The 17,852-nt window shown below is 39.4% G+C and overlaps 1 protein-coding gene across 3 annotated transcripts in view; it reads right to left on the bottom strand.

The window, feature by feature from the left end:
• The window catches only part of KREMEN1 (kringle containing transmembrane protein 1), a 36,733-nt gene that overhangs the window by 7,823 nt on the left and 11,058 nt on the right, over positions 1-17,852 (bottom strand). The window contains exons 2-7 of one of the 3 annotated variants that reach the window (XM_072880361.1): positions 16,468-16,630; positions 12,344-12,435; positions 11,172-11,231; positions 4,640-4,764; positions 4,028-4,181; positions 357-689 (exon numbers count right to left, since the gene is read on the bottom strand). In XM_072880361.1, coding sequence (XP_072736462.1) covers positions 357-689; positions 4,028-4,181; positions 4,640-4,764; positions 11,172-11,231; positions 12,344-12,435; positions 16,468-16,630 — 927 coding nt within the window. The remainder of the gene's footprint in view (positions 1-356; positions 690-4,027; positions 4,182-4,639; positions 4,765-11,171; positions 11,232-12,343; positions 12,436-16,467; positions 16,631-17,852) is intronic. The other 2 variants (XM_072880362.1, XM_072880363.1) reach the window with 2 other exon arrangements.

Genomic DNA, 17,852 nt, shown 5'->3' with positions numbered 1-17,852 from the left:
TGGAATAGACTGTTGGAAAGAGCCAAGATGAACCAAGATGCAGATGGACTACTGTTTTTTTGTTTTGTTTCAGCTTTGTCATTTTCCAGTCTGTTTTGAAAGGCAGGTGTGTATGGGATTGAATTTTTGAAAATTTAAATGTTGCTATTTATGACATAGCTGACTGGAGTGTTCCAAATTGAGAGAAATTTTAGCGAAGCTTTTACCCACTGAGCAGTGGCAGCAAGAGAGATGAAAAACCTGTAGACATGAGACTTAAAATATTTGCTCTTTTTTGCCACTTCAGAAATCTCCTGTGTGAATTAAATGCTTTATTGGCTCATTGAAAGGTAGAAACAGCAAAGTTAGCCTCTTACCTCTATATCTGATGGCAAATCCCTGGGCTTGATTGGTTTCATCTGAGAAAAAGTATAAAATGACAAAATCCAAAGAAATGTTAAAGGTGTGAGGAGGCCGGTTCTTGCCATTAAAACGAGCTAGAACATGATAGGTATAGCCATCCAGCAATTCCACCATATCTGTAGCATCTTTGATTTCAAAAAGGGCAAAGCTGAAGTGGATTCGAGATGCTCCTGGAACTTGTATGGTCCAGTAGCAGACTTTGCCTGTGCCGTATGTGTCAGGAAAATCTGGGGAATAGATCACAGCTGTAGCAGAAGTGTAATTCCCTCCACAGGCACCAATAAGGGCTGTGAAAAGGAGAGGGAGAAAAATGAAAAAAAGAGGTTATACATTCATTACGCACAGCTTTAGCACTCTGTAGATTCTAATACTCAAATGTGACTTGAAGGTACAGACTCGCTACCCCAGCAGGATGCACTGTCTCTCAGACTGGTATTCTTTACCTTCCACAGCACTGGGAGCACAGCTATTACGTTGCATTGGGATACACTCATTCTGTCTCATTACTCTGAGACCTATGTATCAATCGTGAATACTGCAACTATCCTTTGTCCTTGTATGTAACCGCGTACCCTTTCCCGCATCCCTGCAGAAACAGGATGAAAGCTAAATCACTGATTGAGGGACTTCTACTCCACCCCTATCAGGCAGGCAGGCAACTGGATTAGGGACTGTAACTCTCACTGTTGAATTATTGAAATTCCTTCACAGCCTTATCAAATTGAAAAAACAGATCTTCACAGAATAGCTGAGGTTGGAAGGGACCCCTGGAGATTGTCTAGTCCAATCCCCCTGCTCGGAGCAGGAGACATTGTCTAGTTGTGTTTTGAGTCTCCAAGGATGGAGACTCCACAACCTCGCCAGGAAACCTGTTCCAGTGTCACCCTCACCCTAAAAAACATTTTTCCTTATGTTTAAATGGATTTTCCTGTATTTCAATTTGTGCCTGTTGCCTCTTGTCTATTCACTCAATAACACTGAGGAGAGTCTGGCTTCATCTTTACACCCTCCCATCAGTTATTTATAGAAATTGAAAAGATCCCCCCTGAGCCTTCTTTTCTCAAGGCTAAACAATCCAAGATCTCTCCGCCTCTCCTTGTATGAACGATGTTGTAATCCCTTAATCACCTTTGTGGCCATTTATATGTGCTTTTTAAGCATCCTGCCTTTTGATCTTGTCCAATTAATGTTTGACCTTACCTTCACTAAGTAACTTGAAAAAGATCCTGTTATGAAGTCTAAAGAAAATCTTTTAGATTTCTTGCGACCTTTTATATTCAAAACAAGTACACACCCAGTAAATCTTTATATTCCTTGACAACTATCCAGATTCCCAGTGCAAACTTATTTACCAATGAATCCAGAGAGAAACTCAAATGCCAGCCAACTGACCTGTTACATATCTATATATACACATATATCATTTAAAAAATGTATTGTATATAGGTATATATGCATATATATTTATTTATATATCCCCTAAATGCACAATATTATATATGTATTACATAATAATGTATTTCATGACAAAACTGTTTGGATCAGTTATCACTCCCCCATATCATAGGCTGAAGGACCAAAGAATCAAAGTAGAATTATTTTCTCTGAAAGCTTAATTAAAGCCCTGTAATAGAGGCCTGTGAGAATGGAAATAAAGGAAGTGAAGGGTTTTGAAGTGTCTCCGTTTTCACAGGCCTCTGAGAAAGAGCTTTAATAAATACAAATTAAAAGGGAGCTGGGGGAACAAGAACGAGAAGTAGCATATGTCTGCCAGAAAAATCATGTGAAAACATTTCTCTTTTCTGGAGCAAGGCTTGATCATAGCCTGAGCAAACCTCACACTTGAGCGCCGCACTGTGAAAGACCTTATAGAGGAACTGAAAGAATATGAAAGAAGAATAGAAAGAATGTGAAAGACCCTACAGAGGTATTAAGCCCCATAGAGGAATTTGTGTTTGGCGCTTACTCCATGCTAACAGAGCTGGTGATTTAACTGAATACATAGCATTATTTGAATAGATAGAATAGATTGAATTGATAGAATTGAAATTTATCATTGAGATAACAAATTTCCTCTTTGCAAATGGCTTATAGGTATTTGGCTGTGCCATTTGTAATTACTGAATCACAAGGTGTTTTTCAAACCAGCAATATTAACTAAGAATGCCAATGACTAGTGCTCCACAGATGCCTAACAAAGTACAGCATTGCCCCATATGGAATGGAAATGCTTTCCCTCTCTCATTTTCTTCTAGAGCTGGCAGAGTTCTGTGTTGCGGGTCTGAATGTTACAGCTTTAGCCCATGATAGTAGCACGTAAACACATAAGGTTAATGGGGTGGGAGGTGTGGGTGTGTGTGTACAGGGCTCAGGGGTGAAGGTTCTAGGGATATGACATGATCTGGAAAAGAGGAATGAGCTGAGCAGGTGTTGTTCATCAGCAAAAGAAAATAGGTGGCAGTTACTAGGATGACCTCTCTTACCTGGCCACGGTTCTCTCCCTTGCTGTTTACTAGAAGAGACGGTGCAGGTCCTGAGGGTAACATCTTGCTGAGCCCTCGGTCATTCCAGAAAAGGAAAGCTACAAAGGAAGTCTTTACCCATCGAGGATTTGGGAGGCCAAGAGCAGGCAGAAACGGAGGATGCTGCAGTGTGAAGCTACATGCTATCTCAACATTGAACACAACATGCAGTTTCGGTGCTTCTTTTCATATCTTGGGGAGAATTTGGAAGTGAGCAGAGTGACTAATTCCTGTCTCAGCTGAAATGTCTTTCTGTCTCACTAGCTGGGAAGCAGAGTTTTAGAGTAAGGAGATGGGAAGTTTGGTTGTGTATTCGGAAGGTGGAAAATTATGCCACTTTTAGTTCCAGAAAGTTTATAACTTGACTTAAAAGGTAGCTTCTACATCAGAGGCAGTCGAGATCTGAGAAGCAATGATGTATCGGTGCACACTGTGAACTTTTCCAGTACTCCCAGCTATATTGGGAGCCTGTACTGCAGCCAGACAACTGGGTACTCATACCATCAACCTGTGAAGTTACACAGCTGGCACTGGTATGTATACTGAGAAGAGTAGAAAGGAGGATTTCTATGTATAAGAAATTATGAAATCAGTGATGGTCATAATAGCAACCTAACATGTTTGTACTTTTGCGGTACACTCCTTCCCTGTCCCAGTGCTACTACACTGCTTTGTGTTAACTGGGTTATAGCAAGTCTTGTCTGGTTTAATAAAAAAACCCAAGTTGGTGTAGATTGAAATTTTATTTGAGGTGCCTCACTTAATCATATATCCACTCTCTGGTAAGATCAGCTCTGAAGGAGTCTTTCCGTGACGTGCTGTTTGTGATAGCTGAGTTAGTACCATTTGTGGGGAAGTAAGAGACAATCTCTGGAGCATGAGTCAGTTGCCTGAGCTGGCATCATTTCTTGGAAGTGCTATTTCACATTATTAATGGATGTGAATTTTATCCAGAAATGGAAAGCAACTTTATTTTATACTGAATGTAGGTGTTTTGCTGTTTTGCGTGCAACAGTTCTCATTGCATTTAAACCCTTTTCCCTAATTTGCTGAACATTTGAGGCCTCTCCTTTGGGAAAAACTGAGCCTGTTTCAATACTTACTGTCAAAAAGAATGACTCTGCCATCCCCACCGCAAGGCTGAGTATGGTCTCCAAAGCAAACACTGTTGCATTCCGTACTGGCTGCCTCCCCATATCTCCAGTAGTCAGGATTATTTCCACAGAAACAAGCATAACCTGATTCCATGCCTGCAAACTTTGACAACAAAGATGCATAAGGAAGGGAAGGATAATATTTAAAGGAGTGACAGCAGGAGGTTGTATGAGCAAGAAAGCTGGCAGCAGAATATGTGTGTTTTGGAGAAGTATGATTAGTCAGAGGCCAGAGGTCCCACCACAACCTGTTTTTGATTGAGCTGTCAGGATGCTACTTAAGACTAGTGAGAAAGATGGAATGGAGGGCAATTAGGGCACCCTATCACTCATAACTGCAGTAAGCAAACATACTTTCTCCTGGCACCCTGGCGTTATTAACTGGTCATTTGCCCAGATCGCTCTGGATGCAGAGAGAGGGCTAGGTCCCATGGAGTGGGAGTGAGACCTTAGACATCCTGAAGGTAAAAAAAAGAGGGGGGAAATATGATAGAGAGCTCTAGGCATATTGCCATCTTTTGTTTTTGAAAACATTTTGTAAATGTATGTCAAAGAAATCACCTTAAATTTTTTACTTCGGCAGGAACTGATGCATGTTTGGATAGTAAGTTTATTGGAGGTCTCGCTGGTGCCAGTCAAAGGTGGTGGCTCTCCATGGTCCTTGTAACACCCTAGATTCCCCGGCACTGGCAAGAATAACAGACAACCATCATTCTAAAGGTGTGCCTGGAAACACCCAAGACACAGACCATTTTATGCACTACCTGGTTACTAAATAGCTCTCTATATGTTCTTCTCTTGATTTCGCAGTATGGGAAATGTTACTCTATGCTAACTCCTTGTCATATTTTCCAAACATGCCCAAGGATAAATGGCAGGTGGTGAAATAGCATCATATCTTCTTAGTAATATACCTGCAATACTCTGTAAACTGCAGTAATATAGACAAGATAAATACCTGGTTCATTTCTCCCGATAGAGACAATTAAAAAAAAAAAAAAAGGCATTAACTGGCTTCAGAGGTTTTGCGGGTTTTTTTGACTATGATCATGCATATTCTAACAATGTAAATTAGATAATGTGATTTCTGTCTGATCTTCAAAACAATGAAGTTCTGGAAGTTTTCTAAGCAGGATATTTGAGGAAGGGAACCTAAACTATTTTAGGATGGAGTTTGGCAAGTTTTATGGGAGAGACTATATACTTATATAGGGGAATTTCCTAATATTTAAAACTCAAATTCTGATATGAATTCAAAGTATCATATTTTATGGTATGTACAAAGAGATTCAAAGTGAGTAATATTACTTTTTTAAAGAAACATCTATTTATACTGTATTAATAGAACATTTCAAGGCTCCTTGGTCACTATGGGTGGTCAGAGTTTTCCCCCTCCAGTGCATAATTTGTCCTCTGGTTTTGTTTTGTTGTGGTTTTGCACTTTTCATCAAAGCACTGGAATTTAGCCATAGCTACTAGAGAGAGGATGTGGGGTACAATACAGTGCTGTGCTAACGGCATAAAATTATCCCTTGCCTACTTGTCATATCTGCTCACATACTTGGAATTAAATCTCTTACCAGCTCTGTGGTCAGATAATTTTTATCTCCGTAACAGATTGACAAGGATTAGTTTTTTTCCACCTAACCTCCACAGCTCTGTATAACATGATGCAGTCAGAGACCTATATGAGAGTTTTACTTATTCAGTCGTTGTTATTTCAGTACCCAGTAAACACTGAACTCTCTCTTGCCAACATCTTGTGGCACAGTACTGTTTCAGGTTTTTGACTTACCAATAGTTTTTTTGTGGGGGGAAATGCTGGGTTTGGGGTTTTGCAGTCTCTGATGCCTGATAGCATGTGGATTAGCTGTTTTGGTGCTCCTTTTGAACTAGCCGTCTCTTGTACAGATGACCCTTTTCTCTATCAGATAACCTGTGTGTTAGTAAACTGCTTTTATATTATTGTACTTTCACATACATACAATAGGAATGCGATTATGCTTTTTGTACTGAGCAGTCTTGTACAGTAGTCCTGAAAGTATCTCTTCATTGGATTCTGGAAGGCTCATTTCTGGGATTTCTTATACATGTCCACATGCAGCAGTCATTGAAATAATGCCTTGAATTCAGAACTCCTATTTGTCTAATTCTAACAAAGACGGTCTCATCCCTATTCTTTTGGAATATTATATACTGAGCTTGTAAACTGATGTCAGCTTACCGTTAAAATCTGAATCATCCTGACATCTGGAACAGTTAACAAGTCTGCCTGAGAACTTGCTCCCAGACTTAGGCTATGTTGCTTAAGGCAGCTTCCTTATTTTGAGGAAGAGGGTTAGCATATCTATTAGTGACCAGCAAATATATTGGCGTGTATATGATTATACTCTTAAGGAGGATGATTATAGTATTATAAAGAATAATTAATGAACTTGGGAGGAAAATTCAAGTATGTATATATTTTTTTAAATAATTAGATGATGTTGCTTCAAATGTTGTTCATAAAATAATTTTGTTTTCTAAGAATGATATAATTTCAATTATAAATGCTTGTGTGGAGTTATGGCTTTGATATGGCCTGCAGCAACACGCGTCTAAGTACAGAGACTTCAAGTTACAGCCTGATTTAACATACCTTTGGAAATCCCCATTTGCAGCCCCACTCCAGCTGAGTACAGCTGGGCAGATAACTCTCAGAGAGCTCAGGTTTTTGTACAGTGCATGATTTCACTGACCTGAAAAAGCTTCCTAGTTAACCAACCTAGCTCATTTTCCTAGGAGACCTGGGATTTCCTAAAAACACATATTATATATCTACTTTTTTTTTTAAGTAGCTTTATTGGTGAGACCCTTCAACCTTGTCTCCAGGGGATTAGTACTTCAATATGTTCCATGCTAAGAAACCAGACTGAGTAATTTGAAAACTTCTTACATTTTGTAACTAAATCAAGCATACCATTTGGGTACATCCTAAAGCTAATTAGTCTCTTTGGTGTCCCAGCAGTATTTTAACTCTCTTGTATCTAGCAAACAAAATTAGTGTCATGTGATTGGGAATAAACAGGAGAAGCTTCATCTAGCCTAACAGCGAACAGTTATTTCCATGCCAGTGCCCAGATCTTCAAATTACTTTTATATCAAATCAACAAACTACATGAGCCCAAGGATATATGCTCAGCTAAAAGCACTTTAGTAGTCCCACATCAAATATATGATGAAACACTCTTCTGAACTGGGACAACACACAAAAAAATTTGCTCCTGTACATGCATATATGATTTTTGATACACCAGTTCTTCCTATGGCTACTGATGGGCTGGTCCTAAACCTGAGACACCACCAAGTTGCTACTGAAGGGTAATCGGAGTAGACAGTATAATAGCAGAGGGGAGATCATTTGTAGCCTTAGTTGGAGAAGATCTAATTGGCAAACACTGCTTTTATATCAGATCCACAGTGATGTGCACTTGCAGCCCAGAAAGCCCACCATATCCTGGGCTGCATCAAAAGAAGCGTGACCAGCAGGTTGAGGGAGGTGATTCTCCCCCTCTACTCTGCTCTTGTGGGACCTCACCTGGAGCACTGCGTCCAGCTCTGGGGCCCCCAGCATAAGAAAGACATGGACCTGTTGGAGCGAATCCAGAGGAGGGCCACGAAGATGATCAGGGGGCTGGAGCACCTCTCCTACGAGGACAGGCTGAGAGAGCTGGGGTTGTTCAGCCTGGAGAAGAGAAGGCTCCAGGGAGACCTTCTAGCAGCCTGCCAGTACCTCAAGGGGGCCTGCAAGAAAGCTGGAGAGGGACTTTTTACAAGGGCATGTAGTGATAGGACAAGGGGTAAGGGCTTTAAACTGAAAGAGGGTAGATTTAGATTAGATATAAGGAAGAAATTATTCACTATGAGGATGGTGAGGCACTGGAACAGGTTGCCCGGAGAAGTTGTGGATGCCCCCTCCCTGGAAGTGTTCAAGGCCAGGTTGGACGGGGCTTTGATCAACCTGATCTAGTGGAAGGTGTCCCTGCCCATGGCAGGGGGGTTGGAACTAGATGATCTTTAAGGTCCCTTCCAACCCAAGCTATTCTATGATTCTATGATCACAAATTACTGCTTTTTCAACAATATTTTTAGTATATTAGAATAATATGCTCCTCATTCGTACTATATTAAACTGAATCAGGATGTATGCTAAGGGAGCCACTCAACATAAATCTAAACCAAGACAATGTACATTTATGTATGTCAAGCAGCTCTGCAGAAAAGGCCCTGGAGGTCCTGATAGACAGGGAGCTGAACATGAGCCAGGAGTGTGCTGGGCAGCAAAGACGGCCAACAGGCCTATATTAAGATGAGCACAGCCGGAGATCAAGGGAAGTGATTGTTCCTCTACTCAGCACTTGTTAGGACCACACTGAGACAACTACATCCAGTTTTGGGCCCACCAGTGCAAAAAAGACATTAATTGTCTGAAGCAAGTTCAGCAGAGAGCCAAGATGCTCAGAGGGCTGGAGCACTCACCCTGTGAGAAGAGGCTGAGGGATGGGGGCTTGTTCAGCCTGCAGAAGAGAAAGCTTCAGGGGCACTCCCTAGCAGCTCTGCAATACCTACGTGGAGCTTGTCACAACGATGGAGCCAGGGTCTTCACAGTGATGCATTTTGGACAAGAGGTAAGGAGCTTACGTTGAAACACGAGATGTTCAGACTGGATAGAAGGAAAATCTTTTCACCACGCTGGCAGTCAAGCATGGGAACAAGGGCCCAGAGAGGGAGCGCACTCTGCGTCCCTGGAGGTTGTCATGGCCTGGCTGGATAAACGTGGTCTAATCCAACAAACTGAATGACTTGGTCTCATCTCAGAGCTGGCCCTGCTTTGAGCAGGAGGCTGGACTAGATGACGGCCTGAGGTCCCTTCCGACCTAGGTATCCTACAACCCCATGTGTATGTATAAAACTATATACATATATATATATATATAGCAATGAAGAATCAAAAGTATTTCTAGATAGGTAGTGACTGTTTAGTTACTCTGACCTTTAAAAATTTCCAACATAATCTTTTGCCTTAACTTGCTCTTAATGGTTACCCTACTAAAGAAGCTTGGCAAAAATGAGGTAGTCAATGTTCTGCAATTAGTGTTCATGCTGATCAGTGATGTCTTACTGTTACATTGTCTCCACCCGTTTGTATCTATTTGTTCTCTTGTGCTTAAAAGGGCACCTCTTTTGTGCAAGCATGCTATTTTTCTTTTAAGCAGCATCTGACATAACGAGGTCCTGGCAAACACCAGAGCTTCTGCATATTACATGTTCAGGCACATGTATTAAAACATGGAATTAATCCTTTTGAGCTCAAAACCATGTTCCAGCTATGCTCATCCAGCTGTCTTTCAAGAGCCTCCTAGCTTTCTGCAATGGTAGTATGCACCAGTATACTGTCTCAAATTGTGCGAGCTACTCTCTTTGTTCTTGTGTTCAAATGTATACAGGTCAGTCTTACAGAGTGATCAATACAGCACTGTATAACTTACCTGGCTCTGCCATTTAACATTTCATCAATATTTCAGTAATAAATAAATTTATTACATGATGTACATGCACACAGGAAATATGATTCCAGTAAAGAAATCTGTTTATGGTAAGAGACTCATGCGGGCCATAAACATGGAGATGCAATTAAGTGGGACAGCAAGCCTTTCTTTCTTTTACCTTTTGGGAGCGTAAGTTGTTATTTCCTTTGAATTTCAGCCTAACCTCATTAACAAAGAGACCAAAAAAGTCAGGAATAGCTGCCACATTGCAAACAAACCATCTAAAGCATTCAGTTCTGAATTCTCCATGTGAGATGCACATGTTCTCTCAGGACTCAGTGCTGCCTTCTTGCCTTTTATTTTGTTTATGCCCATTCCAGTCTGCTTAGCAGACAAGCCATTAAGAAGAGGAGAGGAAGAAAAGGAAAGACTAAGCTCCTACTGGCGTAACTACCACTGTCTTCTGTGATTATGCCCATCCATCCTCATCTAACATTGCTAAATTCTGTATTGCATGTTTACACATGCAGAATGCCAGAACACATTTCTGAATGAAACACTTAGTGTTACGTATAAATATTAGTGAACAAGACACATGATATAATCATGTGAAATCATCATCATAATGAAAAATTCTTAACTGTAGATTCTTAATTATTGTTACAGTGAATCATTGCATGCAAATCTCTCTAGGCAATCAAGACGCTTCATGTTGTTGGCATTGTAGTGATATTATGTGGGTATAGTTTATAGGTAAATTACGCTCCAGATACTTGTCTTTGCTAGTAGTAAATATAATTATGGAAAAGAAGCTTATATAAGACAATTTTTTTACTTCTCTAAAAATTTCAAATAGGATTTCTTTACACAATTGCTTTCTTGCTCCATCACAAAACTCAGTTTTGTACTATGCACGTCACAAGTCGGGTTTGATGGTCCTATGATTTAGCATCATGCTTACTGAAAACAGAAAATCTGGTAAAGAATAAAAGTTTTTTTTTACTTACACAGCTTCATAAACCATGAGGTTTGTATTAAGACTTGGATGGGCTTGCAATGTACAGTTTGTTCTAAATTGCTGCAATTCCTTTTTCTAGTATCCAGTTTCAGTGCAATGCTTGAAGCAGCTGCTACTGGTCAAAAGGACATTTTGTAAATGTAAGTCTGGATTATCTGTGCAAGTAAGTGTCCAAGTTTAAATCCTCTGCTCCCCACCACAGAGAAAATGAGTGAGGCTGGTTTTAAAAGGATCCTTTGTGTAGAACAAATGGAGTGGAGAGAATTTGCCTTTCAGCTTTTTTACTGGTGCCATATCCAGAGAATTTGTTAACATCTGTGGTCTTTAAAGAAAATGCAAATTCTTTCATTTTAGACCAAGATAAATTTCTTAATTAGGAGGGTCATGTTTCCTAAATAGGACCTGGTATATTAGAAAAATAAGAGTAAGATGTCCTCTGAACAATGAGTATCAGACTGTTGAATGATTTTGTGTTATTTAAATTAGACTCCTTAATCTGTATTTAAGTCTAGGTAAAAGAAGCCACCCGACTTAAGGTCACACTTACGTATTTGTTTGCCTAGCTTGAAGATGTGAATCACTCGCTCACATTCATAAAAAAAGAGAACTGTGGACAAAGTAAAAAACCACTTTAGATCCATTTTTCTTTTGGTTTTGTTTTCTTAACTTCAAGTAAGAAATGTACTTCTTCCAATCGGAAGTATGCCTATGTAAGGACAACTGCTCTGATGCTTAACAGTATACACATAAGTTATCCCTTAGAAATAGAGAGTACTTGCACAGAAGAAGTTAGGAAAGCAAGTAAAGGCACTAATGATTAGACTTAATAAAATGTGTAGTTATGGTTGCTTGTTAACATGCAAAACTGGAATATCTTTTTAATATTTAGGCATATTTTAAAGAATGTGATTCTTAGGAGTTTATCCTGGACCATTCAGGAATGAAAATTTTGGAACATATTGACACGAATCATGACAAAACCTCCACATTTTGGACAAGGTAAATAATATAATACATTAAAACTATTAAATACTGCAAGGAAGCTTCAGGTGAATAGCTTGTGAATTATCTGTTAAAAAAAAATCAAAGTCCAGTCTGTGGTTTCACAGCAATGCTAAGTATATGTACCTGCAAGGAACAGAATTCTAGCCTAGAGCTCACATATACCTAACAAAATAGCCACCTTTTCCCTATGTCCTCTCATACAGTCTTTATTCTTTATTCTTTCTTCCAAGTCTTTATTCTTTCTTCCAAGCAATTCTGTGTATGATGTGTTATGCACATTAAACTAATGCCATCCATTTTACAAGCTAATTGCAAATGATGGACACATAAGTACCTTGTAAAAAAATTCATTAATAATTTCCTATTAATTTTTGTCCTCTAGATTTTAATAAATGAATGACATATTTCTATGGATTCAAAAAACTAGCAGTACTGACTTCATAAGTTTTGAGTGATTCTCTGTCTGGTATTATTTGTAAATAATATAATCCAGTAATTCTGAGATGAGATGAAAAGGACAGCAATGGAGGAACAATTCAGTAAGCTTGTCATTAACTCTAGAGACCCGTTTAAAATATTGCTTAGTCTGCAAATGAAAATAAGCTGATTGGCCTTATCCTAGTTTCTGTTTGAAAATCACTACCCACTGTTGTATAACGGCCAATCTCTGGTCAACAGAGATGCAGGCCTAAAAAAATTGCATGGTGCTCTTACTTCGGCAGGATGGAATCTCACAGTATTTCCAATATATTCCATCCTCATGCTGTGCAATGTAGCACCATGGGCTGACATCTCCATCAGGGTTCCTGAAAGAGAAAAATAGAGAGAGTGAGTGAAAAGTCATCAAATATTTTCAAAAACCACAAAAAATTAAATCTTATTAAGCTCCAGTGTCATCACTACTTTTGCTCTAATACCTATTGAATATTTAACCCATTGGACTTATATACCAAGAAAAATGCAAAAGTGGTCAGGAAGTTTAGATAACTTTGGTTATCACAGTACACAGCAAGCATAAAATGCTAGTAATGTCTAAAACATAACATTTTTTCTTTAAGTCTAAAAGGTTCAGAGCTATTTCTGGACAGTACTGAGAGAGGAAGATTTTCAGCCCCACATCCTGTGTACAGGTTCCTTAGACTCCTAAACTTGATTTTTTCCTTGGTACAAAATAGTCCAGACTCCAGCTTCCTGTATGTATGATGACAAAAACATTTATCCAATAAAGTCTTCTGGGAAAGACTGAGGTCTTTTCTTCCCCTTCAGTAAAGCTAAGTATATCTGTTCCAGTGATCTGATATACTGATGGATGAGATAATTCTTCATCTGTCCATGATTATTCTTTGCTGTTTTGTAGCATCATTTACAAATGCATACCTAATTAGTCATTAGGTTATTTAAAGGTTTTTCTATGTACACTTTGAAAAACTATTCACATTGAAAAGATCAATTTAAGAGAATAAATTGTGATTTTGGACAGTAAGGTTGAAATACAACCTTTTCTTGTAACTAGGGCCAACTGCAATCTTTTTATCATGTACTTTGGCATGAATTCTGTTAATGAGACCCTCCTACACTGAAGTGTCAGTTCAGCTGCCTGTTGTCATCGGGCATATTAACAACTCCTTCTGCGAGATCCAATTTTAGAACTGCTGGGGTTGTTTTTTGATCAAATAACAGAATGCTGAAGACAATTGGTGAGTTGAGCTCAATTTAGCTGACTAAAATGCTGCTAGTTAGGCTTTCAAACAGACTAGTAAAAGTAGTGGATGAGGAAAGCCTAAGACTAGTGTGTGAGGAATTTAGGTGTAATGGCAGAGCTTCCAGTGGCTAAAGAAAGTAGACCAAAATCAAGGAAAGCTTGTACTTGAAATAACACAATTTTCCTTGGTTTCCGTTACAGGAAATCTGGGGTTTACACCTGCATGACAGAAATCAAATGTCCGTAACTGAATCATGGTAATGGCACTCCACATATAAATGCCTTAGAATGCAAGGAAATTGCAGAGAAATGTGATGAATGTCTTTAGAAATCTTTGCCTTGAACCTCAGAAGTGCATACAGTTAGAAAACAATTGAGTATCTTTCAAAATCTCCAAAAACTTCAGTCTGCATAATTTTGTTATGGCTGAAATGAGGTTTAGTGGAACATTATGAGGCATTTCCATCTTAACAGGGTGTCTTGCAGAAAACAAAGTATTCCAAGTAAGGACCACCCATGGAGAGATAACATGCTTCTGATTAATGCTTTAAGTGTAAAATTAGATTATTCAAATGTGTCCCTAAAATTGAGCCTCAAAGCAATGTATTATGCCTTAAAAAAGCCTTGTGAGACATGTGTTGCCTCAGAGAAGGGAAGATCAACTTGTCCATTGTCACCGAGCAAATGAATGGCAGAGAAAGAGCTAAAACAGCGGTATCTTCACTCACAAGGCCTTGATAAGATTTACATGCTAAAGATATGCTCTGACTCTCTTAAAACAGTGATTTTTCCAAGCTTTTTTTCAACAGAATGTGAAGTTAAAAAGCATCCGTTAGTTAGGACCATCATTCCATACACCTGTGAGAATATTCCTGGGCCAAGTGATACAGCATAAGGAAGGAAATGGCTAACCTTCCAGTCAAACTCCATCTCAAAGAGGATAACCTAACACCTAGCAGATGGAGGGTAAAAAGCTGTATTTGGTAATCAAGTAATTTCTCGGGCTTACAGTCCAGATTATAGGCTTCTTGCTCCTTCTAACACCAAATCTGCATTTGCTAAGTAAAGTGAGACTCTAGTAAGGATTACTTGAATACCTGGATAAATATTCAGTTTGTTATGCATATTCTTGCATAGCTTGTACATGTTTTGCTTTGTACTAACCTAAGTATTAGCCAGAGATGACTGCCAAAAGACCCTGTAGATACAGTCTATCTAGGATATTGCCACACAGCAACAATCAAAATTACGTTCTTGATTCTGCTATTTGTTTCAGAGATAATTCAGTGGCCACTAGCCTTTTTATAGCTCCGTATTAGTATGCATCCTGCGAGACGCAGCTCTCTATGTGTCATGAGAATTGTTATGCATTTGGTGTTGTTGGGCTGAGGGAGGCTGTGAAGTTAGTGTGAAATGTTTTTGATGGGACGACAGTCCTTCCAGGCTCACATGCCAACCTGATACTAGACAGCTTGATGGGTTTATTTGTTTTCCAGGCCATTTTCTAAAGAGAATGCCCAACTTCTGTGGAGTTTTTCTTGTAGGTGGTGTATTTTTCTTTGCTCCTGTAAGATGCTGAACTGATTCAAAGAGAGTTAATTCAGAACTTGGCAATAATGCTTTCTCCTTCTATGGCTGAAAACAGAGTCCACTGGTGCAACACATTGAACAGTGTTATTTTGAAGCACTGCTGCAGCCACTGGAAAAGATCCTGAGTAAGTCTTTTTCTTCCCTGTCCTTCACCAATGTTCTTCAATGAGAAATATCCTCCTGAGTCATCAAATACTCTGGAAATGCCACTGACTCCTTTCATCAATGTACTCATCTGTCTGCTGCATGTCACAAGACCTCTTTTCTGTGCTTTCTTACTCTCCATTAACTGCCTGGCTCTGTCTCTGTCATATTTTCTTGAATGTCTATTTCTGATTAAATATGGAAAAGTTCTTGGATCAAGAACCAGGACCCTATGTTCATGACATAGCAATTGTGCTGAACTCCTGCATATTAATTTTGCCTCGTTTATCCCGATTTATATTGCTTACAGTTAAATGATTTCAACATGAAGGTGGCAAGTGTATAGGCTCTACCCTAGAAAGCCTATAACCTGCTAAATAAAGGCATCTTCCAGGAGAACTGAGGTGTGGTTTGAACCTTCTCATGAAGGAGACATCAGAGCTTTTCTTGCTATGCCCCAGGTAACTCAATTCTTAATCTCTTGGTTTAAACATCTCTGTCCCCATTACCCAGTAAGAGACACCACCCAACTTTATATGCATCCTAGATGAGCTGATGATTATCACTGTTTAAGGAATGTACCTATCAGGTTATTCCCCACCTATTTCCATAGCAAGTATAGATGGGCATAAAAACTTAGCTGGTCAGTCCTGCAAAGGCAGAAGTGCATGTAACTTCCTGATGCACAACATCAGGAAGTTAAATGTTGCAGGCTGAAAAGAGCCTGCAGAGCCTAAACATCTCTGAACTTAGGTTCTTATTTGGCTCCTAAATTCTGAAGTTCTTATCTAAGTTTCATTCTGAGTTCTATCCATAGTTATGGAGGACTTCTCTAGGAGGCAAGGAAATGAAAGTGGATCTGCCATGGTCTGGGCTGGTATTGTAACCACTGACAGTTGAGCTTCTGAATTCAGATAACAACTCTAAGTCACTGAACAGCTTATGCTCACTGAGAATTTTTAGTGACCACATAACTTTCATTAGCACAAAACTCAGAAACATAGTGCATAACAGAACCAGGCTTGTGGGTGAGGATAAAAACCATAATGTTCCAGAGACTCCTATAGACATTCACTAGTGCTTCTGTACTTCTGACTTGGATCAATTTTTTTATTATCTCCACCTTTTCATTTAAGTAATCTCTAGTCTTTCTCCATCACAATGCCAAATTATAGATTGGATATATTATATGGACCTTGGGTGAGAGCTGGGTTGAAAAAGTTATTCTTCTAATGGTGCTTGTAGATCCAGGGTACTGATTACATGATAAAACAAAACCTGTTAGATACCCATGGTTCTGACATTCTTCACTGTATGACAGGAAGTCTCCTAATTTTGTGTCAACTGTTTAAAGTAACACTGGCTATATAGGCAATGTTAGTAGCAATGAGATATTTCTTACCTGCAGTAGTTATGCTCTCCAAGCCCTCCCTCCCCATTGGGATATTTCAAAGTATTAAAAGGATGCTCAAAGGTCTCATTCCAAAAAAGACAAGGTTTCCCTGCATATTGGGAGGTCTGGTTCTGAGTGCCACGATAGTCAGCCCCATTTGCTGTATAACATTCTGGGAAGAAATGGAAATGGAAAAAGAGAAAGAATGTATGCAGGTTTAGTGTTTGGTTGTTCTTCCCTCGCCCTCCACCCCATCCCCAAGAGACCATGTTTCCTTTCACTAACATGTTTCCTGCATTGTTTAGGCAACTAAAGATGCTGTCTGGGATTTAAGTTTTCTCTCAGAGTCAAACTTCTATTGAAGTCATTATGATTTCATTACTAAACAATGTATAAGACAGTTAGGTCTGAAGAGTGGTTAATACAATTAACATGCATTTTCTGAATAAGCATACTACATTTTTTACTGTTTTCCCCGTGTTTTACTCATTAGGATGAATCTGTAACTTGTTAATTTTCAAAAAATATCCGTCTGCCATTTATCAGCATACTACCCAAAATGTCATGCCAGTTTAACTAAAGTTGTGAATATCTGTACTTTATAAAGTGAAAGGTTTTGTAGGCATGGATCTTGCAAACGTTTACATCCTGATTTAGAAAAATTCATTGGCATTTTTTTCTCTGGCCTGAATTGCCTTAGAACGGGACCTCCTTCGGTAGAGTATAATCATGATACTGTGATTTGCTACTAAAGCATTTATGCTTTCGGATTAAAACTTACAGGTCAGTATTCTTCTGCCTTGCTCATATTTTCTCCCATTTATGTTTGTTTTCCTAGCTTCCTAAATACTCACCAAGTTAGAAAACAAAGCAGAGAATGATTTCTCTAGTCATTAAATACACTATCCCCTTCTCAGCTGAACTACAAATCTCATGCTGCCTGACTTTGCTGTGTCTTATTAGAATCATTGAGTCATAGAATCGTTTAGGTTGAAAAGACCTTTAAGATCATCAAGTCCAACTGTTAACCCAGCACTGCCAAGTCCAGCACTACACCATGTCCCTAAGCACCACATCTACACAGCTTTTAAATACCTGCAGGCATGGTGACTCCACCACCTCTCTGGGCAGCCTGTTCCAGTGCTTGACAACCCTTTTGGTGAAGAAATTTTTCCTAATATCCAATCTAAACCTCCCCTGGTGCAACTTGAGGCCGTTTCCTCTTGTCCTATGGCTTGTTACTTGGGAGAAGAGACGAACATGCACCTCTCTACAGCCTCCTTTCAGGCAGTTGTAGAGAGCGATGAGGTCTCCCCTCAGCCTCCTTTTCTCCAGGCTAAACAACCCCAGGTCCCTCAGCCGCTCCCCATCAGCCTTGTGCTCCAGACCCTTCA

Source organism: Ciconia boyciana, chromosome 15 (assembly GCF_034638445.1).
Source record: "Ciconia boyciana chromosome 15, ASM3463844v1, whole genome shotgun sequence".
NCBI lineage: Eukaryota > Metazoa > Chordata > Aves > Ciconiiformes > Ciconiidae > Ciconia > Ciconia boyciana.
This window is presented reverse-complemented; position numbering and strand designations above follow the sequence as displayed.